Source organism: Mesocricetus auratus, unplaced genomic scaffold (assembly GCF_017639785.1).
Source record: "Mesocricetus auratus isolate SY011 unplaced genomic scaffold, BCM_Maur_2.0 Super-Scaffold_100004, whole genome shotgun sequence".
Lineage (NCBI taxonomy): Eukaryota > Metazoa > Chordata > Mammalia > Rodentia > Cricetidae > Mesocricetus > Mesocricetus auratus.
Window position 1 is genome coordinate 26,252,259 of NW_024429189.1, and position 23,717 is coordinate 26,275,975.

General features: G+C 42.0%; 1 protein-coding gene across 3 annotated transcripts in view; it reads left to right on the top strand.

Annotated features, from left to right (window-relative positions):
* Window positions 1-23,717, top strand: part of Gpd2 (glycerol-3-phosphate dehydrogenase 2) — a 141,799-nt gene that overhangs the window by 47,963 nt on the left and 70,119 nt on the right. For all 3 annotated transcript variants that reach the window (XM_013112568.3, XM_013112567.3, NM_001281680.1), the window contains 1 exon segment: window positions 12,441-12,612. In XM_013112568.3, coding sequence (XP_012968022.1) covers window positions 12,441-12,612 — 172 coding nt within the window.

Consider the following 23,717-nt stretch of genomic DNA (forward strand, 5'->3'; position numbering starts at 1 on the left):
ATACACTAACACATTTAATTAATAATAATAGTAAAAGACCACGGGGCAGGGCAGTACATCCTCCATTCTCCTCTATCTAGGGCCTCACATATTCTATACTCTACCACTGAGCTGTACCCTTGGCATCTACTTTACTTTCCATTTTGAAATACCTTCTCATTAAATTGCTTAAGCTGAACTTGAACTTGTTATATCTTCAGCTGCTGGTAGTAATCACCCAGCTGAGATCTATTTAAAATTTCTCTCTCTCTCTCTCTCTCTCTCTCTCTCTCTCTCTCTCTCTCTCTCTCTCTCTCTCTCTCTCTCTCTCGCTCTCTCTCTCTCTCGCTCTCTCGCTCTCTCGCTCTCTCGCTCTCGCTCTCGCTCTGTAGGCCAGGCTGGCCTCAAACTCACAGAGATCTACCTGCCTCTGCCTCCCAAGTGCTGGGATTAAAGGTGCGCGTGCCACTAACACCTGGCTCTTTTCTCTTTTGTAAATTTAATCTTTTTGTTGTTGGTGGTGGTCTACTTGGGATTAGTCTCAGAGCCTCACACATTCTAGACAAGCATTCTACCTCTACATTCTGTTGGTAGTGATTCATTATTTAGTATAAGTGGGTTTAATGATAAACTTCTAGTAGAAAGGACCTTAGATGACATTCTTACTCAGTCCAACAGTAGAGACAAAGCAAGTGACCTCTTCTGGGAGAGCCTCCTGTTTCTAATCCTAAGCAGCTCACAGAGTGGAGTGGGCTTAAAGGGAAATTGAGTATAGGAAAGAGGGAGCTGTGGGGCATTTCAGGAATAGAAGTATTACAGTCGGGACTGCAGGAGCATTCCCCAGGTAGCTAGGAAGAATGGAGGGGGCCATGGAGAATGGAGCAGAATAGGCTGAAATAGGAGAATTTAACCCAGGGCTACTCTTGTATCTTTTCATGTTAGGACAAAGGCTTTTTTTTTTTTGAGAAAAAATAAACTCATTATTGATTCCACACCTATTAAGGTATTAACTGGAAAAACTGATGTGACAATGTGGTCTTCTCTCTAACCGACTTGTGGTTGATGTAACAGGTCTGTCTAGTTGTGAGGGGCCCTTCCTGGGTAACGTGGTACGTTTGTTCTTTCCATTACCCACTCTGGAGAAGTGGACTTTGTGAGCTCATTCTGAGGTGAAACTGATTGATTGACTTCCTTCTTTCTCACCCCGCTCCTGAATCACACAGAAAGCAAGGGGTGGGCTTTGGGAATGAAGGTCTGTGTAGCTTGGAGTGGTCGTATAAGGAACAGCGAAGGAGCTTCTGTTGATGAGTCTTCCCCTGAAGCGTGTAATTCCTGCAGCCTGCATTCAGCACCCTGCCCCCACGACGTTTGTTTTAGCAGCTTAGGGACTGTAGACAGTTTTCCTAAATTTTGACCTCGTTTCTTCTCCCTGTAACAATAAGCATGGCACTAGTTTATTCCTTACGAGACTGAAGAGAAAAGAGATGCATGGGTAATTAAAGCCCACAAGGATGCTGAGAGAGCACTGTTTTCAACATAGTTGGGTCTTTCCCTTTCAGTGTGTGTAAAGTAGTAAGAAAGCAGGTCTTTCTTATTGGTAGAACGGACAATTTTTTTTTTTTTGCCCCCAGTAGCAAAAGGCAAGATTAGAGAAGCAAAAAACAGAATGACCAACTCTAGTCAAAATAAGTATTTAATTTTTTCTTTTGAAACTGTAGCCCAGTCTGGTCTGGAATGTGTGATCCTTGTGCCCCAGCCTCCCCAGCACTGAATTTACAGGGCAGAGCAATACCAAGACTGGTAGTAGCTTCCTGTGTTAGTTTACCTTTCAAGTGCAGCAGGGTTTTGTTGAACTCGTCAGAGTGAGTAAGGTATGAAAGTTTTGAGATTTTGATTTCTCATAGAATAACAGTAAGAATTCTTCCCAGATTTCCCCCCTCCAAACTCTCAGTCAATCTGACTGAAAAGGCCATTGGCCTGGCACACAGTAGGTCTTTAGATTCACATGCAACTTTTTTCCCTTCTCAATATTGGATTTGAACCACACCTGGATTTCTTAGGCAGTGGTGGTGCACACCTTTAATCCCAGAATTTGGGAGGCAGAGGCAGTTGGATTTCTGAATTACAGATGGTTGTAAGTGGTCCTATGGGTGCTGAGACCTGATTCCAGGTCCTCTGCAAGAGTAGCACGTGCTCTTAATTGTGGAATCATTTCTCCTGCATCCTTTTAGTAGAGTCTTAATCCCCTAAGTGAATTGCTGGAATATGCAAACCAATTACTCTAGCAAGCAGGCTCCGAGTTCGAGGCCAGCCTGGTCTACAGAGCGAGTTCCAGGACAGCCTCCAAAGCCACAGAGAAACCCTGTCTCGAAAAACAAAAACAAAAACAAAAAAAAAAAAAGAAAAAAGAAAAAGAAAAACTCATGCTTATAGAAAGGTTTCTTATTGTCCTTACCATTCAGTATGGGAAGTTGAGAGACCCAGCTCTTCCTGTGGTTCAGGAACTTCTTACCTGTAGGCGTTTGCTGCCTGCAATCCCACTTCTCTGGAAGAAGAGAATCGTGTTGTTAAGCATCCAGCCACTACATGTGTCCCGAATGTCGTTTTTAATCTAGCTGACTAATGAGCTGTTTCTTATAATGAGAATTTTATTGTTAGGGCTTATACCAAAGACATTCATCATTCATTTGCTTCTCTTATTTAGAACCCTGTGCATAGATTCCTGGAAAGGCTGTTTTTCTCCTAGAAATACAACTAAGTGTGTTGGGAATGTGCCTGGTATCTAAAACTTGATGAGGCTTCAGAATAGGCTGTATTTTAGATAAGGCCAGTTGAGACTATTCTTAACCACTCTGTATGGTTAACTGTTTCTTATGAGACATGCTTCATCAAGGCACTGAAATTATGCAGACAGAGCTGGGAATGTTCTCTGAAGAGCATCCTATCAGCTTCGTTCTAATTCTGGTTTTTATTTAACACTTAGCCCTCAAAGTGGGGCCACGGCAACAACTTGCGGTTCTAACTCATGTTGGGCCTTCGAGGAGTTTGGGATGCTATTTTGTCACTGGCATACAGAATCAGCGAGGTTAACTGTACTTCTATAGGTCACCCCGTGAGTCAACGGCTGAGCTAGGATTAGCGCTGACAGCTGGTGAGCTGCTAGGCTGTTGCTAACTGAGCAGCATTGACATTCACTTTGATTTGACTTTGCATTTCATTTTCAACTATTTATTCATTTTAAGGCCTTTTAAAGAAACTTTTTAGGGATATTGTGGGACGGAGGAAACTTTCTATAAATGCCCCGGGAGAAGCCCTTTTGCTTCTGTCTCTTTCTCCATCCTTGCAGATTTATAGTTACATATTTGTGTTTGGAAAGCTTTATCTAGGTGTTCTTTTTCCCTCCTAAATTCTGAATAAAAGATACTTTTAAGTTAGGTAGTCCGAATTTTACCAACAAAAGCTTTTGCAGTCTAATTGTGCCATAGCATGTATAGATGAGAGGTACTTCTATACATCTTGTATTTGGTGAAATATCCACAGAGATGGAGAGTTTGATGGTGGCTCACATTTTTAATTTCAGCAGTTGGGAGGCAGAGGCAGGTGGATCTCCATGAGTTCAAAGCCAGCCTGGTCTACAAAGTGAGTTCCAGGACACCCGGACTATACACAGAGAAACCCTGTCTTGAAAACCAAAACAAACAGACAGACAAACAAAAAGAATACCTTTTGGGGCTGGGGGTGTAGAGCTTTGCTAACATGCTTGAAGCACTGTTCCAATTTCCAGGACTACATTTTGTGTGCGGGTTTTTTTTTTTTTTTTGTGAGACAGGGTTTCTTCATGCCTTGGCTGTCCTGTAACTCACTGTGTAGATCAAGCTTGCCCAGAACTCAGAGGGATCCATGTGCTACCATGCCCAGTTTACATTTAAGAAAAGAAGAAGAAAAAAGAAGGAAGGAAAAGAAAATAAATAAATAAAAAAAGATGCCTCCTCTATGTAAGATGCTATTTGGGGGTTGGGGCGGACTAGCAGCTTCGGTACAGTCTAGGGTTGTCTTTTTCCGTTCCTTTCTGTGTTCCTCAACCTCAGTTTTGCTCTCTTGACCCTTCACTGTGAGGGCCTGCGTGTGTGCATGTGTGCCCTTGTGCATCCGAGGCGTATGAGGAGAGGGGATCAGATCCCCTGGAACTGGGCTTATAGGCAGTGCTGAGCAGTCGTGTGGGTGCTGGGACTCCAGGTCCTCTGCAAGGGTGCCAAATGCTCTTCACCACTGAACCATCTCTTCAGTCTAGACACTCTGATCCAAGCAAGATAGTAGATTTCGGGAGCATTGTCACCCTGGGACCTCCAAACATTTATTATATTATTCATTAAAAAATATTTATTTGAGGCTGGTGAGATGGCTCAGTAAGTAAGCAATCTTTCTGATGACATCAGTTCAATCTCTGGAACTCATAGAGCAAGGGGAGAATGATTCAGAGTTGTCCTCTGGCTTCCACTTTCATGCTATGGAATGTACAGATGTGCATACACAGTAGTAGTAGTAGTAGTAGTAGTAGTAGTAGTAGTAGTAGTAGTATGGGTAGTAGTAGTAATGAATTCAATTAAAATGAAGAAAACGCATTAAATATTTATTGAAAGGCAATAGGTGGCACCCTCAAAACCTTAGATTGCCTGGGCACTCATGGTGTTATTTTATTTGACGCTGAGACAGAGCCAACACTTTCCCCATTTTCCAGCAGTTTCTCTTGAATCTAATAATAATTGTACTTAAGTTGTACTTTGGGGGAAGGTGATAGTTGTAGGGAGAATGGATTTTCAGGAAACTCTACTCCCTCCCCGTCTACAGTTTAGTAATTGATTGCTTGGGGATAATCTGATTACACAGGGCTCTGTGCACATCTCATGGGAATCAGGGCCATGGATCAGCTCTGCAGCACCTTTGGGATGCAGGAGAGGTCCATTCTCAGTGCCTAGAAAGAGGGCATGTTGCCACCTCTCATCCCTGTGACGAGATTATTTGACAAATGCAACTTAAGGGAGGAAGAACTCACTTTGGCTTGCAGTCAGTTATGATGGGACAGGCGTGGTGGCTAAGGCAGCCAGCTCCTGATACCTGGTGGTGGGAGTTCACAGGGACAGCTGCTAGTCATCAGCCAGTTCCATCAACCAACAACCACAGGACCAAAACAGCGCCACAGCTGGTGTCTGTGTCCGAACATGGGGCCAGGGGACATTTAAAGTATAGCAATGGACTTGGCTGGTTTTCTGTGAAAATGAGAAGTTACCTTATATTAATTGGCCGTAGTAAGCACGAAGCCCTCATGAGCTTGTTTACACTGACACATGTTGCTGACTGTCATGTAAATTAGAGACAGCCCGCTGATTTAGTCACAAGAGGATCCATGAAGTGACGATCATTCAGACATCTGAAGATAAACCAGATGAATATGGTTGTCACTTTTTGCCTCCAGGAACACGTAGATGTGGCTAGTCTTTTTCAGTGACAGCAAAACAGGAAGCAATTTCTCTTCAGTCTAACTGATTCCATTGATTGAATGGCATAATATGGGTGAGCGGGAGTGATTGTTGTAGTCTAAAGTGATTTGCATGAAACGTACATTATACTCCAATTATTACTATACATGATTACAGGACAACCTGGCTGTTAATTGCCCGTGGTCTTTAAATATGCACTTCTTTCAGAAATAGACACTAATTATTAGATCTTGTTTTCGGTCTCACCCGAAGTTGCAAATGTCTAGGAATTTTTTTTTTTAATTTGCAAGTCTAATAGTGCTCAGACGTAGTAAAACTGATCTCATTCGAAATCCTGTTCATGAGAAATGCTCTTTTGGTGACTTCAGATTATGAACTTGACTTCCAAGTCTATGTAGATGCAGGTCTCTCTCTGTTTTGAAAGAGATACTTTATTTGTAACGATGTGTCTGTATGTGTCTGTGTGCACATAAGTGCTGCTTCCCTCAGAAGCCAAAGTGTAAGGATTCAGGCATTATGCTGGCCTGCCCCTGCCACCTGACAGAATGCACTCAGGCAGTACCCTGGCCAGCCCAGGGCTCCATGGCTACGTAGCCTGCACGCAGGTGCAGAGGACCCCTTTAAAAGAAAGACCCCTGCCCCCTTACACTGTCTTTCACGCTGTTCCCCTGGGGCAGACAGGACTTTCCCTATCTCCCTCTTCTCTTCTGCCCTCCCTCTGTCTGTGTCTCTTTACCTTATTTTCTTACCTCCCCCTCAATAAAACTTTAAATGGGAGTCACATCCACAGGCCTTTGTTTTCCCATCTTCCCACAGTTCATCCCCCCACCCAAAGACTGTTATCCTCGAGGTCCCAGAGCCAGACCAGGGTGTTAAGAGAAGCTTTTTCTTTGCTAGCCGCTTTGGTTTATCCCCCGCCAGTCGCCTGGGCTCTGCGGCGCCAGCCTGGTTCTAGATCCGCATGAGTCCCAAATAAACACACAAGAGGCTATATTCATTATGAAGCTGTTGGCCTTGCTTGTCTCTTACTGGCTAGCTCTGCTTTAAGTAATTACCCCATAATTGTTAATCTAACTATGTCTCTTACCGGAGAATAGTTCCCGGCTTCCTACCCCATGGGGTTACATCTCGAACTCTTGTCTTTCTCCTTCCCAGAATCCTCCTCGACTCCTAGTCCCTCCTATCTAGGTTTTCTATTGGCCAGACAGTACTTTATTGACAAATGCACAGGCAAATAACAGGACTTCCCCAACACCAGGGACCTGCCACCTGCTGTCCGAACCCATTATTCATTATTCCCAACATGGAGTCAGACCTATTCCCATGGAGTTGGAATTACATGGAAGTTTGGGCCACTTATGTTTGTGCTGAGAATCAAACTTGGGTCCTTTGCAAGATCAGTATATGCTCTTAACCACTGAGCAGTCACTCCAAGCCCCATGCCAGTCTCTGTCACAATGCTAGAGGAATTTTTTTCCCTGTAGTACTGGGTGTTTTAAAGTTACACATGCTAGCCAAGACATTTACTACTGAGTTACATACAGCCCGACATCCCTTTTTAAGACAGGGTCTCACTAAGCTGCCCGCGGTGGCCCTGGACTTTCTTTCTGTCCTTCTGCCTTCCCAGTAGATGGGACCACAGGCCTTTGGTTTCATTGGTGAGGTTAGGTAGCTGACCCTGAATGTGCTGGGTTTGTTCTGGGTTTAGGCCTAGGGCAGCAAACTCACTTGCCTCCAGTGAGCAGGCTGGTATAAGTGTGACAGACCAGGGAGAGAGTATCCTGGGGCCTATCTACAGGCCTCAGTTGCTCCTGCGACTGTTTTCCTTAATCTCAGTTAAGAATCTTGAGATTTATGTGACACTGAGAAGTTTTTAAAGTTGGATATGTAAGCCAGGTTTTAAAGGAGTGAGTGTGACAGGAAAGAGCTGTCGTGAATATTCTAGACTTGACACGTGTGTCCCTGCTGTCTCACCCAGCTGATGCCTACTACTCCTGACTTGGTTTAGCTGGCCTTTCTAGGGAAGCTTGGCCATGATATGAGATGCCCTCTGTGACTGGCAGCCCTTCCTTCCTTCCTTCCTTCCTTCCTTCCTTCCTTCCTTCCTTCCTTCCTTCCTTCCTTCCTTCCTCCCCCCTTGTATAGTAACTACACTGGCCCTGAACTCTTTATGTAGCTGAGTATGACTTTGAACTTTTGATTCTCTTGTAATCGACTGTTAGGATTACAGGCGTGTGCTACCTGACTTCTATAGTATTGGGGATTGAACCCTACACACACACACACACACACACACACACACACACACACACACACACACACAACGGGGAAGGGGAGCCCCTTTAACCCTGTCTCTGCCTCAAACACCCCTGTAAGTAATATTAGAATTGGCTCCAAATCTTTTTGTCTCCTAGTCTATAGAATGCTTAAGGGAATGCCCCAAACAGTCATTTGTTGAATGAGTGGTGCTAAGTTCAGCACCTGCAGGTCTCATGAGCATTCCAGTTAAGACATTTTGGGTTCATCCATCAGCAGAGCTCATCTCCCAGATCCCTGTCTAATCAGATTGCAAGCTTGGAGAAGGGAGAGCCAGAAAAGGACAGATCTGGAAGGAGCAGAGCACAAAGGCCCTTTTCTTAAAGTGTGTCATTACTTAGCACCACTGCTGCATTATCTCCGCCCATCTTTATTTCCCTGAAATCAACATATTCTAGAGAAGGTAGAGTGCAGATGTGTTTTTGTTACTCAAAGCCATATGAAAACAAAATGAGTCTTTCTCCTGTCATAATTTTAAGTAGGGCCTTAGGCTGTGTTTACTGCCTCTAAAATAAGCCTGGTGCTTAGCTTCTCAGTTGCAACACTTTCCAGCTTTTCTTGAAAGAAATAAACAAAAATAAAATGTTATTTTAAAGTACTGTCAGAAATTAAATAAATCACCCTCAATAGTACTGTGCGTGTATGTAAATATATATATTTAAATTGGAGGAACTCCTCAGTACAACTTCCACAATAATCAGCACCCCCCCCCAGTATTAATGTACCTGATGAGCATTTACTATTGAAATTCAATGAGCAGAAAAAAAGCACACGCCTTATAAAACTGCCTAGTACGTAAATTCTGTATCCACAGTTGGCTATGACTTTTAATTCAGTTTTATTGAGATATAATTTGGGGGATCAATTCTTTATAGTGAAATCAATTCTTTATAACACTCAGTTATGTAATCACAACTACCGTTAAGTTACAGGACATGTCAGTCATCCTTAACGTGTCCCTCATGCCCTCTGTAGTCAGTCTTTCCCCAGAACCTGAAATCACTGACCTGTTTCTGATCCCATACTTTGTTTTTTGGTGAACATTGTTTGCATAGAATGGTCACAATCATCTAGTACAGGACTTCTGAGTCTGGCTTCTTTTTTTTCTCTGAGTTGCCCTGCTTGTTCTGGAACTTAATATGTAGACCAGGCTGGCCTTGAACTCTGAGATCCATCTGCCTCTGCCTTCCAATTGCTGAGTGTAAAGGATGTCACTCTCCTCCCCGGCTTCTTTTGCTGAGCACCGAGAACGATTGGTTTGTCTCTGTGGGACAAGCAAGGCAGCATTTTCAGCCTTGTAGGTCACAGAGTGGTGTGGTGACCGTTCTGCATTCCAGTCATGGGCACTCATTGGTGAATTGATTAGGTGTGCCTGTGCCTCAGACTTATTTAATCTGCAGAGCATTGACTTAGCAGAATGTATTTGAGGTTCATGTATTCTTTTCATTGCTACTTTTTTGTAAAGTCACTGATTATTCTCCATTTGCAGAGGTATACAGCAATTCAGACACTGGCCAGGTGTGGTGGTTAATCTCAGTTGTCAAGTTGATGAGATTTCATTGTCCCTCAGTGATGGGTCTCTGGGCATCTTGATTAGATTAACAGAGGTGGGAAGATCTGAGCACAAGTGTTCATCACTCAGCTTTCTGAGGTTAGATGTTGTTGGGCTGGCAACTTCAAGCTTCTGCTGCTTAGGCTTCCTGACATGATAGATTGTACCTTCAAACTGTGGGCCAAAATAAACCCCTTCTTTAAGTTATGTCGAGTATTTTATCACAGCTACTGGAAAAATATCTAAGACATCAGGTGAAGGACTTTGAAGTTCCACTTGCTTTGGCACAGTTACAAATAAAGTCAATGCGAATCTTTGCTAACTGGTTTCAGTGTGGACACAAGGATGCAGATTGCTGGCAGGTAAAACAATAGTTTGGGGAGATAAAGCCATGAGACTAATATTGAGACACACATGTGACTTCAACTGTAAGTGCTAATTAACCAATTTCATATCTGGGGTTCGCCAAATTAGAAATCATTGTGACCTGAAGAGTATTGGATGATATGTGAGATTCTCTTGAGAGTTCCTAGCCATCTGAGAAGAATGAACAGGACACACCTAAGAGGCATGCCACTCATTATGGTTGGCCAATTGAGTGCTATCCAAAGGAAGCCAAGAAAGAGGGGCAAAAACAAAAAAAAACAAAAAAAAAAAACAGGAGAAAAATAGTTGTCTTGGGTAATTCAGGGGATTTTGAATCTTTTAAGAATTTTTACGATAAATGTTAGAAACATAGGAGATGTTGGAAACATATATTCCATACATGGAAATGTTGTTTTGGACAAGGTCTTACCCTGTAGTCCAGGCTGGCCTTGAGCTTATAGTCCTCCTGCTTCATGCTCTCCTGGGCACTGAGATCGCAGGCATGTAGCCGCCACATAAAGATGAAACAGGTGTTTTTAATGTTAAGATAGAACAGGCTAAGACTATTCCCACAAAAGGTCAGGAAGCTGACAGGACAGTGTAGCCAATGGGAATAACCGATGCTCCTCACATCTCCCTCACCTCCTGAGAAGCCCTTGTTCAATCTTCGTGGGAGTTTTTAGAATTAACAAGTTCTAATGAACTATACCATAACACGGTCTTTAAACTTATTTCTCAGCTACTTCTAGAAAACTTACCAGGCAGAAAATGTCAGCAATTCTGTTGATGTGTGAAAATGCTCTGGCGGTTTAGTCACTTGTCAGTCCCATGTCCAAGTCTTTCCCATCTGTCATGGCACAGTTCTCCCTCCCTCCCCACAGTGGTCATAGTCTGCCCCCACCCCGCATTTTGGCATTTGCTTTTTCTACAAATGTGTTATGTACATATATACTATCTCTCCATGTGTTCTGCTTTTCTTCTCATTAGGTGAAGAAGACAAAGACCATAGCTAGAAGAGTCCAGTCCTTCACAGAACATAGCAGTTTCTTTTATTTGGCTAGTTACATGAGGACAGTTATTAATACATGAATAGGAGGAGGCACATGCAGAATGGGATGGTTTTGAATTTGGGCACTTGGATTAATAATTTAAAAATGAATGCACCATGTTGTAAGTATGGAGGGCAAAGGACAGTTTGTTGGAGTCTGTTCTCCCCTCCTATGTGGGCCCTAGGGATCACACTCAGCTTGTCAGACTTCCAAGACAGGGGTGCAGAGACTCAAGCTGAGTCCTTGTGGCCCAAGACAGGGTTTGCCAATGTTCTCTAGACTTCTGGCTTTATTTTTATAGAAATCCAGTTGTTTGATAATAGTTAATTCAGTCATAGGGAGTAGTTTGGTTTATCTGAATTAAAAAAATCCCTTATCTTGAATAAGTAGAATAATAATGAGCAGTAACCACAGCTGGATACGCTGGTGAACACTGTAAGCCCAGCCCTTAGGCCAGGCTGGGCCAGTCATGAAGAATCTCAAGCTGTCTTGTAGATACATGAAAGCTCCTCTTCTTGAGTAAGCTTGGCCTTGTTCATTCTGAGCTTCATAGGTGACTTAGGGCAGGGTGGGAAAGAGCCTTCGTTGTGCTGATCCTGATGGAATAGAGAGAAATAGAAGTTGGATTAAAAAAAGGAGCAACATGGGTCAATTATCTTTCATTGTGGTAAATGAATCCACCAGTAGTGTAAGAAAAAATCCAAATAACTATTTTTCCATGTGTTTGAACTTTTCTTCTTGTTCTGGTGTGTGTGTGTGTGTGTGTGTGTGTGTGTGTGTGTGTGTGTGTGTGTGTGTGTGCGTGTGTTTAACAAGTTGTCACCATGTAGCATAGGCTGGGTTTGGGACTCACTGTGGACCCTAGGATGATCTCCTGCCTTCGTCTCCAGAGTGTTGCAATTGTAAATGTGGATCAGCACAGTAGCCCAATCCTTTTTGCTTGTGGTTGTCCTGGGTATGGATTGAAGAGTCTTACACATACGAGGCAAACATTTTGCAAAAATAAACACAGACAAAAAAGGGACAAGTATTTCTGGTTTGAGCTGATGATGAGTTAGTTATTAAAGAACCAAGAAATTTAGGAGGATTATGTCTAGTTTGAATCAGATTATTATTACATTTTTAAAATCTAAATAATGTACTGTAAACATTGAAAATCTTTACCTTTATATTTAAATATTTGATGGGGAAGTCTCTTACTCAAGTCTTTGAAAAATACTCCCATTAAGCATAGATTTACCCAAACAAGATACTAACTGCTGCTAAGTAGACTTTTAGATTGTGCTGATTTAAACCTACAAGTCACAAAATCTAGAATATATTTTTGTCATGAGGGTTGAATAAGAAATATGTATTTTTAAGAAGGTGCACAGTGGTTATAAAGTGTTATTTTCCCCTTTCACATGATGTCTATACTTTTAAATCTTACCTGAATGGTTTGATGCTACTTCCTTCTGATTCCTCAAATTGGTTTAGGTAAAACATTTGGGAATTGCTACCTAGCGCTAGAAAGAATTGAGAGATTGAATTTGAGATCAGGTGTTGTGTGGGTAAGTAGCTGAGACCTCTTACTGCATGTGAACCATACACTAGCTCTGGTTGTCTTCTTCATAGTGTACTGTACACTTTGCTAAATTATCATTCCAGATGTGTGACTAGAACCTGTCCACTTTCCTTCAGGTGAACCTGGCTTGTTTGAAAGCAGCAGGGTGCCACACAGAGCCTGTGAACAGGGAACCTCCTTCCAGAGAAGCTCAGCTCCTGACTTTGCAGAACACATCGGAATTTGACATCCTTGTTATTGGGGGAGGGGCCACAGGAAGCGGCTGTGCGCTAGATGCTGTCACCAGAGGTGAGTCCGTCCTCTTTGGAAATGAAGACAGTGTTCACTCATGAGCTCACATTTCTCTTGGTGTTCCCCGATTTTCCATCCTTCGTGAAAACTCTTGCAGTTTTCAAAATCTAGGCACTTGCCACAGTTTTAAAATTAAATATAACTATAAGTGCATATTTTGCTTCAGCAGATTTATTTGCACATAAAACTCCATATTTCTGAAAATTCATTCATGTAAACGTTGTAACCTAAGTATTTTTCTGTTTATTCTGAGTCATGGTAAATTTGAAATATAGACATACCAGAGCCTGTTCTTTTACCACATTGACCCCAGTTTCCATATCATTTCATGTCTCCAATCATGGTGTACAGTTTGAGGGAGATAACACTCAAACATGCTAAAGCATGTGGGAAGAACAGTTCACAGTTATCACAAGGCAGCTTGTGCTTAGCTTTCTGGCCAACCTGGGAGGGAGAGTGGAAAGGGGATATATTTCTATCTTTGTGGGACTTTGAGCTTGGAACTGACCTACTCAAAAGAATTAATATCTTCTAGGTGATAATTTTCTGTGCCAAAGAGAATCCTTTCTAGTAGGAGACAGTCAGGAAACTTATTTTTCCCCTCCTGTTGTCAGTTGTTTTCTTGATTTGTAGAAAAAAAAATCATTCTTTTAATTTCAATTTTGCAAGTATTTGGGGTACTTACTGCATGTGTAGTAGTATACCAGGTCCTACAAGAGAATACAAAGATGATCTGTGGTCCGTGCCTTTAGGGAGCCTTTGTGTATAGCTCATATTATAGAGAACATGTACCTTTCAATGTGTTCAGAGGCCTTATAGACAAAGGTACATACCTATATTCTGTCCCTCTCCTCCTGCTCCCCTCCCCTCCTTCCCTCTCTTTATCTCTCCCTCTACTTCTCTACTGCCTCTTCCCCATGGATACAAGAGAGAGTTTCTTATCACAGAGAGTGATCAGGGGCTGAAAAGCTACTGGCCTGTGTAACAGTTTAATAGGCAACTATTACTTACTGAGAAAGACCTGGACTGAAGAAATATACCGGAAGAACTGCATGGAATCAGTGCATGTGGGGACCACAGGTGCTTTAACTTGGAACATGGAGGCCAGCAAGTATGATTAGGAGGAAAGAGTTGAGACACAGGAGGTGTGCCAGGTGAAGGCCTTGACTTTCCTGAGCAGGCTTCTCGAGATGCTGGAGATGAAGAAGGCTCAGAGATGTCCACAGATTCTCCAGAGACGGGGAGACAAATGTCATGGTGAAGTGGGGTTGAGAAGGTCATTTGTTGAAGGATTTTTTTCCCTTTTCTGTTTTTGTTTGGTGAAGACTAGGAGGAACACTTCAGTGCAGGACTGAAGTTCAATATGCAAGTCGTAGAAGAAGAGAAGGTGCAGCACAGTCCTGGGGAAGGATGAGGAAAGGGCTGTCATAGGTGTGCACAGAAGGTGACGTTTGTTTCCCAGAGACAGAGACAGGGTTAAAGATTCTAAAACAGAAGAAAGGGACCCCACACTTAGAACTGATCTAGAACAGACAGAATCAGTGTGTGATGAACCACTTACGTGTGGGAGGAAGAAACTTCAGGGCTGAAAACACATACCACTGCCTTATAGAGAAGGAAACAGGGAAACACAGAGGAGGCAATAGAGACTGTACACTGCTGCCTTATAGAGGAGGTAATAGAGACTATGTACTGCTGCCTTATAAAGGAGGTAATAGAGACTGTATACTGCTGTCTTACAGAGGAGGCAATAGAGACTATATACTGCTGCCTTATAAAGGAGGTAATAGAGACTGTACACTGCTGCCTTATAGAGGAGGTAATAAAGAAAGGCGTTGCTTTGTCAAAGTTGGAAGATAGAGATTGTTATCTCTGGGGGAGAGGAGGGAAGTAGAAGGAAAGAAGTGGGGGGAGAAAAAGGAGGGGGAAAGGAGGGGAGGGGAAGAATATGAATGTACATGTGCACACCTACTATTGCTGAGAAGCAGAAAAAATAGAACCCAGACAGAGAAAGTAGATTAGAATCCAGAACGGGAAATTGGCCTGTTATCAATAATAAACGGAGAACATGAGAAAGGATTTGTAGAAGCAGAGGAAACTGTTTAAAGGCCGGCCTAGAACTGAAGAGGGTGGGGTGGCAGGAGCTTGAGAGCCAGGGTGGTTGGAGGATAATGAGGGAATTGGAATGAAACCATCACCACAGGCTTCTTATTTTTTTTCTCCTTTTGAAAAGTGTCACCCTTGTTCTCTTTTGTGTACTTTATCTATTTCTGTTTAAAAGCTTAGACAAGATCAATGGAGTTATTCTCCTACAGTGTGCTTCTTTCAATAACCGTGTGTTTAGTAGGTTTTCATGCATGTTGTGTTCATTCTTATCAATGGAAAATGCTGTTTTATATATTTTCACTTAAGTGAATGAAGTTTCTGTTTGCTGCATTTTGTGTGTTGTATGTGTATATGCACATGTGCGTGTGTGGTATGTATGTATGCACATGTGTGTGTGTTGTATGTGTGTATGTACATTTGTGTGTGGTCTTTTTGAGTGGACAGAAGGACAGAAGTCAATGATGTCTTCTTTAGTCACTTTCCACCTACTTGTTTGTGAGACATGAGCTGGCTTGGTCACCCAGCCTGGCCTCAAACCTTAGATGCTCCTGACTTAGCCTCCCAAGTGCTTGGATTTCAGGCATGTGACAGCGTGTCTGGCTATTTTTTGTTTTTGTGTGTGTGCTAGATACTAAACCTGGTGTCTCAGGCCTGCCAAGTACATAACTTCTGAACTGCACCTCCAGCCTCATTTGTTTTCTTTCTTTTTTAAAACCCAACCATTACGAGTTAAGTATTGAACAAGCTCCGAGCATACAAGAGCTAGTAAGTTAGAAACTAACAAATATGTTCTTTTCCTTTGAGCAGTGAAGTAGACATTCAGTAGTGATCAGGGAATTGTGGGTAGTGATGGTGCATTGTGGGTCATGGTAGTGATGATGACGACGATGATGATAACCAGAAGGATGGTGATAATTTGAGTTTCTGTGAGAGTCTTAGAGTTAATAACATATAAGAAAATGATATACACCTGGCTGTCTTTTGTAAGTTTATGATTTACTGAAGGGATGGGCATAGTGTTTATAATTAAAACATATAAGGAAGTGCTGAAGGTAGTTTGTATTTATCCTCTTACTGTGGTTTCTGATTATATCAGTGGCCCTCTGAAGTGTGAAATAACCATAGGCCTTTGGTTAATGAATTGCGTGTTGTTGCTGTTCATTCATGGAATTTGCTCTTTTATTATATTTGATGCTTCACTTAACAACAAATTTTGCTTTCTCTGTGTTTGATATGTTTTTACCAAATTATTCCTGATTGTATCCATTAATCTTTAGTCACATTTGACAAAAATAAATTACTGTGATCTTTTAAAGTTACCAGTAATAATTAGATTTTTCAGGACATCAAAGTTTTGGGGGAACCACTAGATGTGAAAGGACTTGTATAGAAATGTTTATGAAAGCTTTTAGATAAAATCCTATGCCCAAATGTAATTTCAGTAATGGATAAACAAAGGCTATGTAGGAGGAGTTGTGGAGTCTTTATAATGATCATTTATTTACATCCTCATCAACTGTATTTTCTCAGGAATCAATTCTTATTTGTTTCACTTGGGAATATTATTTCATAAACATAACAGGCACAGTTTGGCTCATGTTCTCCTGCAGGTCTATGATCAATAGTAATGGCTTCACTGATCACCACATCTCTGACTATTTTCTGGGCTGAAGTACGGGGCCTCCAGACCCCATGGTGTGCAGGCTTTGCTCCTAAGGAAACAGAAATGAGGAAACTTTGATTATTGTAGTCTCTCCCTCAGGGCTGTTGAAGGTATTTCCTTCACTTCTTTGTCTCTTTTTATGTGCCTTTACCTGTGTGTATCTGGGACCACTCGGTACATTTTTGGCTTAAAATCTAGTTTACAAAATTTTATGCTTTTGTTTAAATTGCTGAGAAGACTCTATGGCTGGAGAAGTGTTTATGTAGCTGTCTTATTTGAAAAATGTATGTTAGAGCCAGGGGTGGTGGGGCATGACTGGTGATGGAAAGGTCAGGAGTTAAGGTTTTGAGACATGTTTTCCTGAATGCAAGGGGCTGGAGAGATGGCTTAGCAGTTAGGAACACGCACTGCTGTTTGAGAGGACCCGGGTTTGGTGCCCAGTATCAGAATGAATGGTAGCTAGAAAGGATCTGATGCCCTCTGCCCGTCATGGGCTCCTACACACATATGATGCATATGAACTCACAAAGGCATACACTTAAAAATAATAAATCTTTAAGGAAGCCCTAAGAACCAAACAATGCACAGATACTTTTGGTTTTGTAAGTGGTGTGTAGCTAGCGACTCTTGAATCTCACCATGCTTCATTCAAGTCTGGGGAGTATGGGATGAATTGGATTCAAATTTTGGTCTCATTGCTTATTTATCTCTGACTTTCAGTAAGTGTCAGAGAATGTCCGGATGTTCAGGGATAATACTAGTAACATTCTTTTCCTTAAGTAATGGTTTATGCATTGTAGTAAAAAGAAGTTGCAAAAGAAAGAGCCTTGAATGCGCCTTGGCTCATTCTGGGGGCTATAGGGTGACATGCTTGAGTATTTTTGCCACTGTGTTTCTGAGGGCGGGATGTGCAGTTAGCTTTTTGTCAACTTGTCATAATTGGAGTCACCTGGGAAGAGGGTACCTTAATTGAGAATTGGCTGCATCAAACTGGACAGGGCATACCTGTGGAGGGCTAAGCTCACCATGGGTGGTACCACCCCCTAGGCAGGTAGGTCTCTGTCAGTGAGTCCTGACCCCTATGGTTTTCACATATCAGATATCTTGCATATCAGATGTTCACTTTGTGATTCATAACAGCAGCAAAATTTCAGTCGTGAAGTAGCAATGAAATAATTTTATGGGATCCTCACAACAGGAAGCACTGTGTTAAAGAAGGAAGGCTGAGAACCTCTGGCCTAGGCTGTGCGACAAAAGTAGCTGAGCTGAGGAAACCAGGAAACAGTGTTCTCCCGTGGTTTCTGCTTCAAGTTCCTGCCTTAGCTTGCTTTGAGGATGGTCTATAAACTATAAAATGAAACAAACCCTTTGCTCCTGTAAGTTGGTTTTGGTCAGTATTTTATTACAGCAATAGAAATTAAACTAGGATGGGGGGCAGGGAGAGGGGAGCAGACGGGGCCCGGGACTGCATCTCAAGGGGTGAAACTGCGGAAAGTGAGTTCATTGCTTGCCAGACACTGGGCGTGGGTAATGTTGCAAGTCTCTGGCAATGATTTTGGAAAGTTAAGCTTTTGGGGTTTTGTTGTTTTGTTTTTTGTTTGGTTGTCTGAGACATGGTCTCTCCAGAGCCAATTTAATATATGTACGTAATGCATAATGATCTTATCTCCTCTCATCCTTTCTCATCTTCCACCATGGTCAACCCATTCATTCCTTTCCCAGATTTGTAACTTTTGGTTTTGACCTGTGACCTGTTTCAGGTAGTTCAGTTAGTCAGAGCTGTGTGACCACTAGATGGGACTGTTTTTTGGAGCCCTGTGGAGTCACCAATGAACTCTTTTCCCTGAATCTACCAGGAAATACTCGGTTTTCTATTCTCTTCCACGTCTAGATTTATCTGCTACTGTCTTTAAGATCATCTGGACAGACTTTGGAGATCCCCCATGAAGGGCCTTACCCTCTCTGGAGAGTGGGGTGGGGATTGGGTGGGGGGTTAGGGGAGCTGGTGGTGGGGGAGGAGAGGAAGGAAGATTGAGCTGGGTTTGACATGTGAAGCAAGCTTCTTTCTAAAAAAAAAAAGAAGGATCGTCCGTCCGGAACTTTTCCTGTCCCTGGATCTTCTGCTTTGTGTTGATATTGAGCCTCTGCTGAGCCAGCTGAAGCCTTGGCTCTGGTGGTGTGCACTGGGCTGTATTTATCTTTCTGCATCTGGCTGTGACCCAGCGGATAGTCCTCAGCCCTAGACAGTGCTCAGGAGTAGCTTGACAGCATCCTGTACAAAGTGCAGAACCCTTCTTCAGTCTCAGCCCTCAGGGGGTCGTCTGACTTCTTTGTTTCCTCATAGTGAATCATTATATTCCTTATCCTTCAGGTACATATTCCAGATTCTGAGCCCACCAGAGGCGTTAGACCTAAACATTCTAGTCTGCTGCATTACTGGTCCATGGAGTGTTTATCTTCATTTTGAATCAACCATGTCTTTTAAAATAGTTTTTTGTTGTTGTTGTTGTTGTTTTTTGTTTTTTTGAGACAGGATTTCTCTGTGGCTTTGGAGGCTGTCCTGGAACTTACTGTTGTAGACCAGGCTGGTCTCAAACTCACAGAGATATGCATGCCTCTGCCTCCAGAGTGCGAGTGCTGGGATTAAAGGCATGCTCCACCACCGCCCGGTAAATAGTTTTAGTTAAATAAAGAAAGCAGGAGTTGTTCAAAGATGGGTGTGCAATGGCCGTATTAACTACATTTTGGTTTTTAAAAAGCTAATGTATGCGTGTTTGTATGTATTCACCTCTGTGTATGTCTCTGTGTGTGTATGTGTGTGAATGCGTGGCCACAGTAGGAGTGCTGGGGTTACAGATTCCCATCATCACATCCAGCTTCTATGTGAGTAAACGTGGATCCTCAGGCTTGTATGGTTAGCACTTTCACATCATGACATGCCTCCCTGGTCCTCATGATTTTATTTATAACAGTATTTCTGATAGCAAGATACCAATAGGGAAATGGTTTCACAAATAGGAATTTAAGGCAGTTGTAGAAAATCAGATAGACCTATAAATAATTGCAGAGAAAATAGCCAAGATGTGTTATAAGGTGGACAATAATATTATGGAAGAATAACTTAGTTACAGATGTATATATGCAGCACAAATGAATACAAGCTATAGACTCCAGCATAGCAAGATCATAGTAACACATACAAAACATTTTAAATAATGAACTTCAATTTCCACTGACTATTGTATTATTTTTATCATTTTGTCTTACACTGACTGATACCCCTCCCCCCATTTAACATTGTCCATTTTTATAATAACAAGGTGAACAGAAGGAACTATAGTAGTACCTCTATTATGTCTTCAAACTATATTATTATGTCATAGTTGCAATGTTGTGATTTTACAATTGAATGTGTATTTAAATAACACAAAATATGTTAAGGATATACTCAAAGCTAACCTTTATATTATTTCCTATTATGAGCATAGTCAGAGAAATTAAAATAATCAATATCTAATATTTTACACATCTGTAGAAAGCTAGCAGTCACTGTTAGAAAATGCCAGGCAAAGCACTGGATGCCGACCTTGCCCTGCCAGGGTTCCTGCTAGCTCCTCACAGGTGTCATCCTAGAGGAAGACATCCTTCATTTGAACATTCAGCCTTTTGGGTAGTCTTCTGTATCAGTAAGGGCAGTGGCTCTCAGAAGCAAGAAAGACAGTCTCTCTTTTCCCAAGAAATGTGCGGATTTGGTGCCTGTGCTAAGGTTCAAGGCATGAAGGATCTTAGCCTCTGATTGTTTCCTAGCGATGACTCCTGCTTTTCATTTAGCAACCCAAACAGTCACATTTCTGAAATTTTATCCTGATGAAATAATAACAGATAAAGGGAGTTTAAAGGAAAATATAACCGTGTAGTACAACCTGAAAGAATGAAAAAAGAAAATAAGCCAGATGTTCAAAAACAAGGAGCTGAATAAATAAATCATAGTAAATGTTTAATGTAGTACTTTAAAAGGCTGTAAAAATGAAATTATATACATTATTTACAGATGTACAAAGTGTTTACAATACACAGTGTTAAATGAAAAAACTTTAAATATGATCCAGTTTTTTACAGAACTGTACATATATGATTATATACATACACAGCAAATGTGGATGTTTAAATGCCCAAATGTCAAATGTGGTTATCTCTGAGTGGTGTAATTACAGGAGAGTTTTATTTTTTTCTCTGTGCGTTTCTGCATTTATTATATTGAGCATGTTTTCATGCATAATAAGATAATCAGTAAAAGGTATTAAAATATACTTCTGTTCTATTCCATGTTGTGAGAGTTAAATGTCGTATCGTTTCTCCCTTTAGGTGTAATTATTCCCCTGCATTCATCCAACTCTCTTGATCCATGAGTTAATTTGGAAATAGCTAGATAGTGTGACTTAGGCCATAAGAGACAGAACAGAGATGTGTTTAGTGCTCATCCCTCACCCTACCTGGGAGGTATGTTTTCAGTGTGCTAACACACGGGGTGAAGATGAGTGGAAGTAGAGTTTATTTGACTGTATTTTTCTATAGCTCATCTTTCTGCCTGAGATTTTACTCGTGATTTCATTACCTTATCACTGCTGTGAAATTCCTGTACTACCCCCTAATTAATACTAAGACCCTCAAATAAACTGATGCTAGCATCCGGTATTATTTTGATTCTTCCCAGCAGTGGTAGGTTTTATTGCTTTCTGTTAATAAATACATAAATAACAGCAAAAGGTAAGAAAGGCGGGAGTGAAAGGGAGAGAACAAAAGTCCTTCTCATAATAAAAATCTTGAACTAGGTGGCTGGAGAGAAGGCTCAGCGGTTAAGAACACTGACTGTTCTTCAAGATGACCTGAGTTAGATGCCTAGTGCCCACATGGCAGCTACCAGCCACCTGTAGCTCCATTTCCTGGGAATCTGACCATGCCTTCTAACCTTCACCGTACCAGACATGCATATGTTGCCTATATATGCATGCAGGCAAAGCACCCATACACATTAACTAAATCTAAAATTAAGACCTTTCATTTAATTACAGCCTTGCGGTATGGAGATCTGTCTTCTCAGAAGGACAACCTCCCCATCCTCCTCAGCCCTCAGCAGGAGACTATTTTGCATCTTGGAAATATTGATTTGATCTCTTCAAACCCTCCTTACCTAGGAATATAAAGCCCAAGGACCGAGTGTCAACATCAAAAATACTACTCAGTTACTCTCTTCTTTCCTTTCCTTGTCCTTAAATTAGGAAGGAAAGCTTTTCATTTAAAACCATCCATCTTGGAGGGGAGAAACATTAGACTAAGAAAAAAAAAAACAGAAAATAAACAAAACAATCTGAATCCAGTGATGCAAACTTGTAATCCCAGCCCTGTTTCCGGACAGATACGCAGTGGCCTCCACAATGAGTTTCAGGGGAGCCTGAGATGATTGTGAGGTCTTACACCCCCAAACCACCACCCCCTCCACACATACCATAAACACCTAAAGCCTCACAATTTTAGTTACGTAACCAAAGAATGAAGTCTAGAACCAGCTGAGACATCTGATCATGCTTTGACTTTGTGTTAGTTTCTCCTTCCCATCCAGCAAAATGGAGAGCTTCGGAACGCTTGATGGACGGGAGCAGTTGACAATGTGAAGATTCTGATTTTTTTTAGTTGTTCTTTCTTTTGTAGTTTAAGCAACTTTTAGGTTACATGGTGATTTAACACACCAATTTGACAGTCTTTTGGGAGACTACGTTTCTTGTTTGCTTTGAGAAAAGGAATCTCATTTCTCAGAAATTCTGGTGGGTGGCTTGGTAGTTTGACAAGGTAGTAGGACAGCAACAACATAAGAGGCCTTGGTGTGACTGAGAGGGTTGTTTTAAATTTCATTGTTACTCATTGTGGTTTCTCGTGTAAATACATATAAATAACTTCTAAAAATACCCACTACAGGAAAAGGCAGGCACATAAAGGATACATTAAGTATCCTGGGATATTGGCCTGAGGTGATTTGCTAAGTCCCAGAACAGCTCACAAAATCAGCAGTGTCACAGAGACCCACTCTTGCTAGAGCTGCCTCCTGAGGTAGGCTTCCTGATTGTCTTGGCTACATTGTGAGCTTAGGGTCTGTTATCAGCAACTCTCCATCCCCATTCCTACCCTTCACCTGAAGACATCTTCCTAGAACCCTAATCAGTCGGGTTCCCTTGACAGATATCAAAATAGTACTTCCCCAAACAATCTCTGAGAACTTGTGAAGAAAAAATTAAATTTGATAAAAAAAAATTCAAACAAGCCCTGGTTCTTGGAAGTGGATGTCCAGAATTGAATAGCGTATAGTGTGTAGGCCCTGATGCATATTGCTTTAATGATGTGTGTTAAGGTTGGCCTTAGACATGTAGATGTCTTCTCAGAGGCATTTTACTTTTGAGGACATCCAGTAATTGCTGTTGTGGCCAACAAGCCTCCTCTCCAGTCCCTGGTAACAAACTGCCCGTGACGAGGCACTTCCAAACATTTGCCAGTCATCCCCCCACATACACACACTTCCTCCTTCTCATCATTCCCTCTCCTCTTCTGTGGTTTCGCTATACTTCTCAGGCTAGTGGAGAACTCATAGTTCTCCCTGGTCAAGGTCCAGGGCTGGAACTACAGGTGATGTTCAGCTGGCCGCTTTAAGCTGGCTTCTGCCGACAATAGGTCCCCTCTTCCACTCACCCGTCTTGAGCAAGGCTTTGCCGAAAGCTGCCTGTACAGAAGTAATTAAAAACTAAACTGGGGTTCTGCAGAGCTGGCTCAGCAGTAAGGAATGTTTACTGCTCAAGTTTAGTTCCTGGCACCCGGAAGGTGGCTCAAAGCCATGCGTAACTCCAAGGGATCAGCTCTCTCTTCTGACTTCTTTTGGTACTGAACTCATGTGGTGCGCATACATACACTCAGGGACAAACACACACACGCACACACAAAATAAAACAAGTAAAATAGGAAGGGGGAAAAAAAACCTAAGATGGACATCACTATTCCTCAGACAGGAATTTTTGTTTCCAGTGAATCCCTTCACAGATTTTAGTGCCTTAAACAAGAATGGCCATATCATGTCTTTTGGGAAGGTCAGGGGTCGCAGCTAGCCTCTGCTGGGTGTGTGGCTCTAAGTGTCTACTGTTTTGTTTGTGACTCATTCGAACACCTTCAAGGTTGCTGTGCTCTATTGCTCCGGAGAGGGGCTGCACACAGGTCTGAGATCATGGTCTGGAGGGCACTCTGGGCTGCCGGAACAGAAAGCAGAGGTTGGATACCCTCTTCCTGTTCCCCC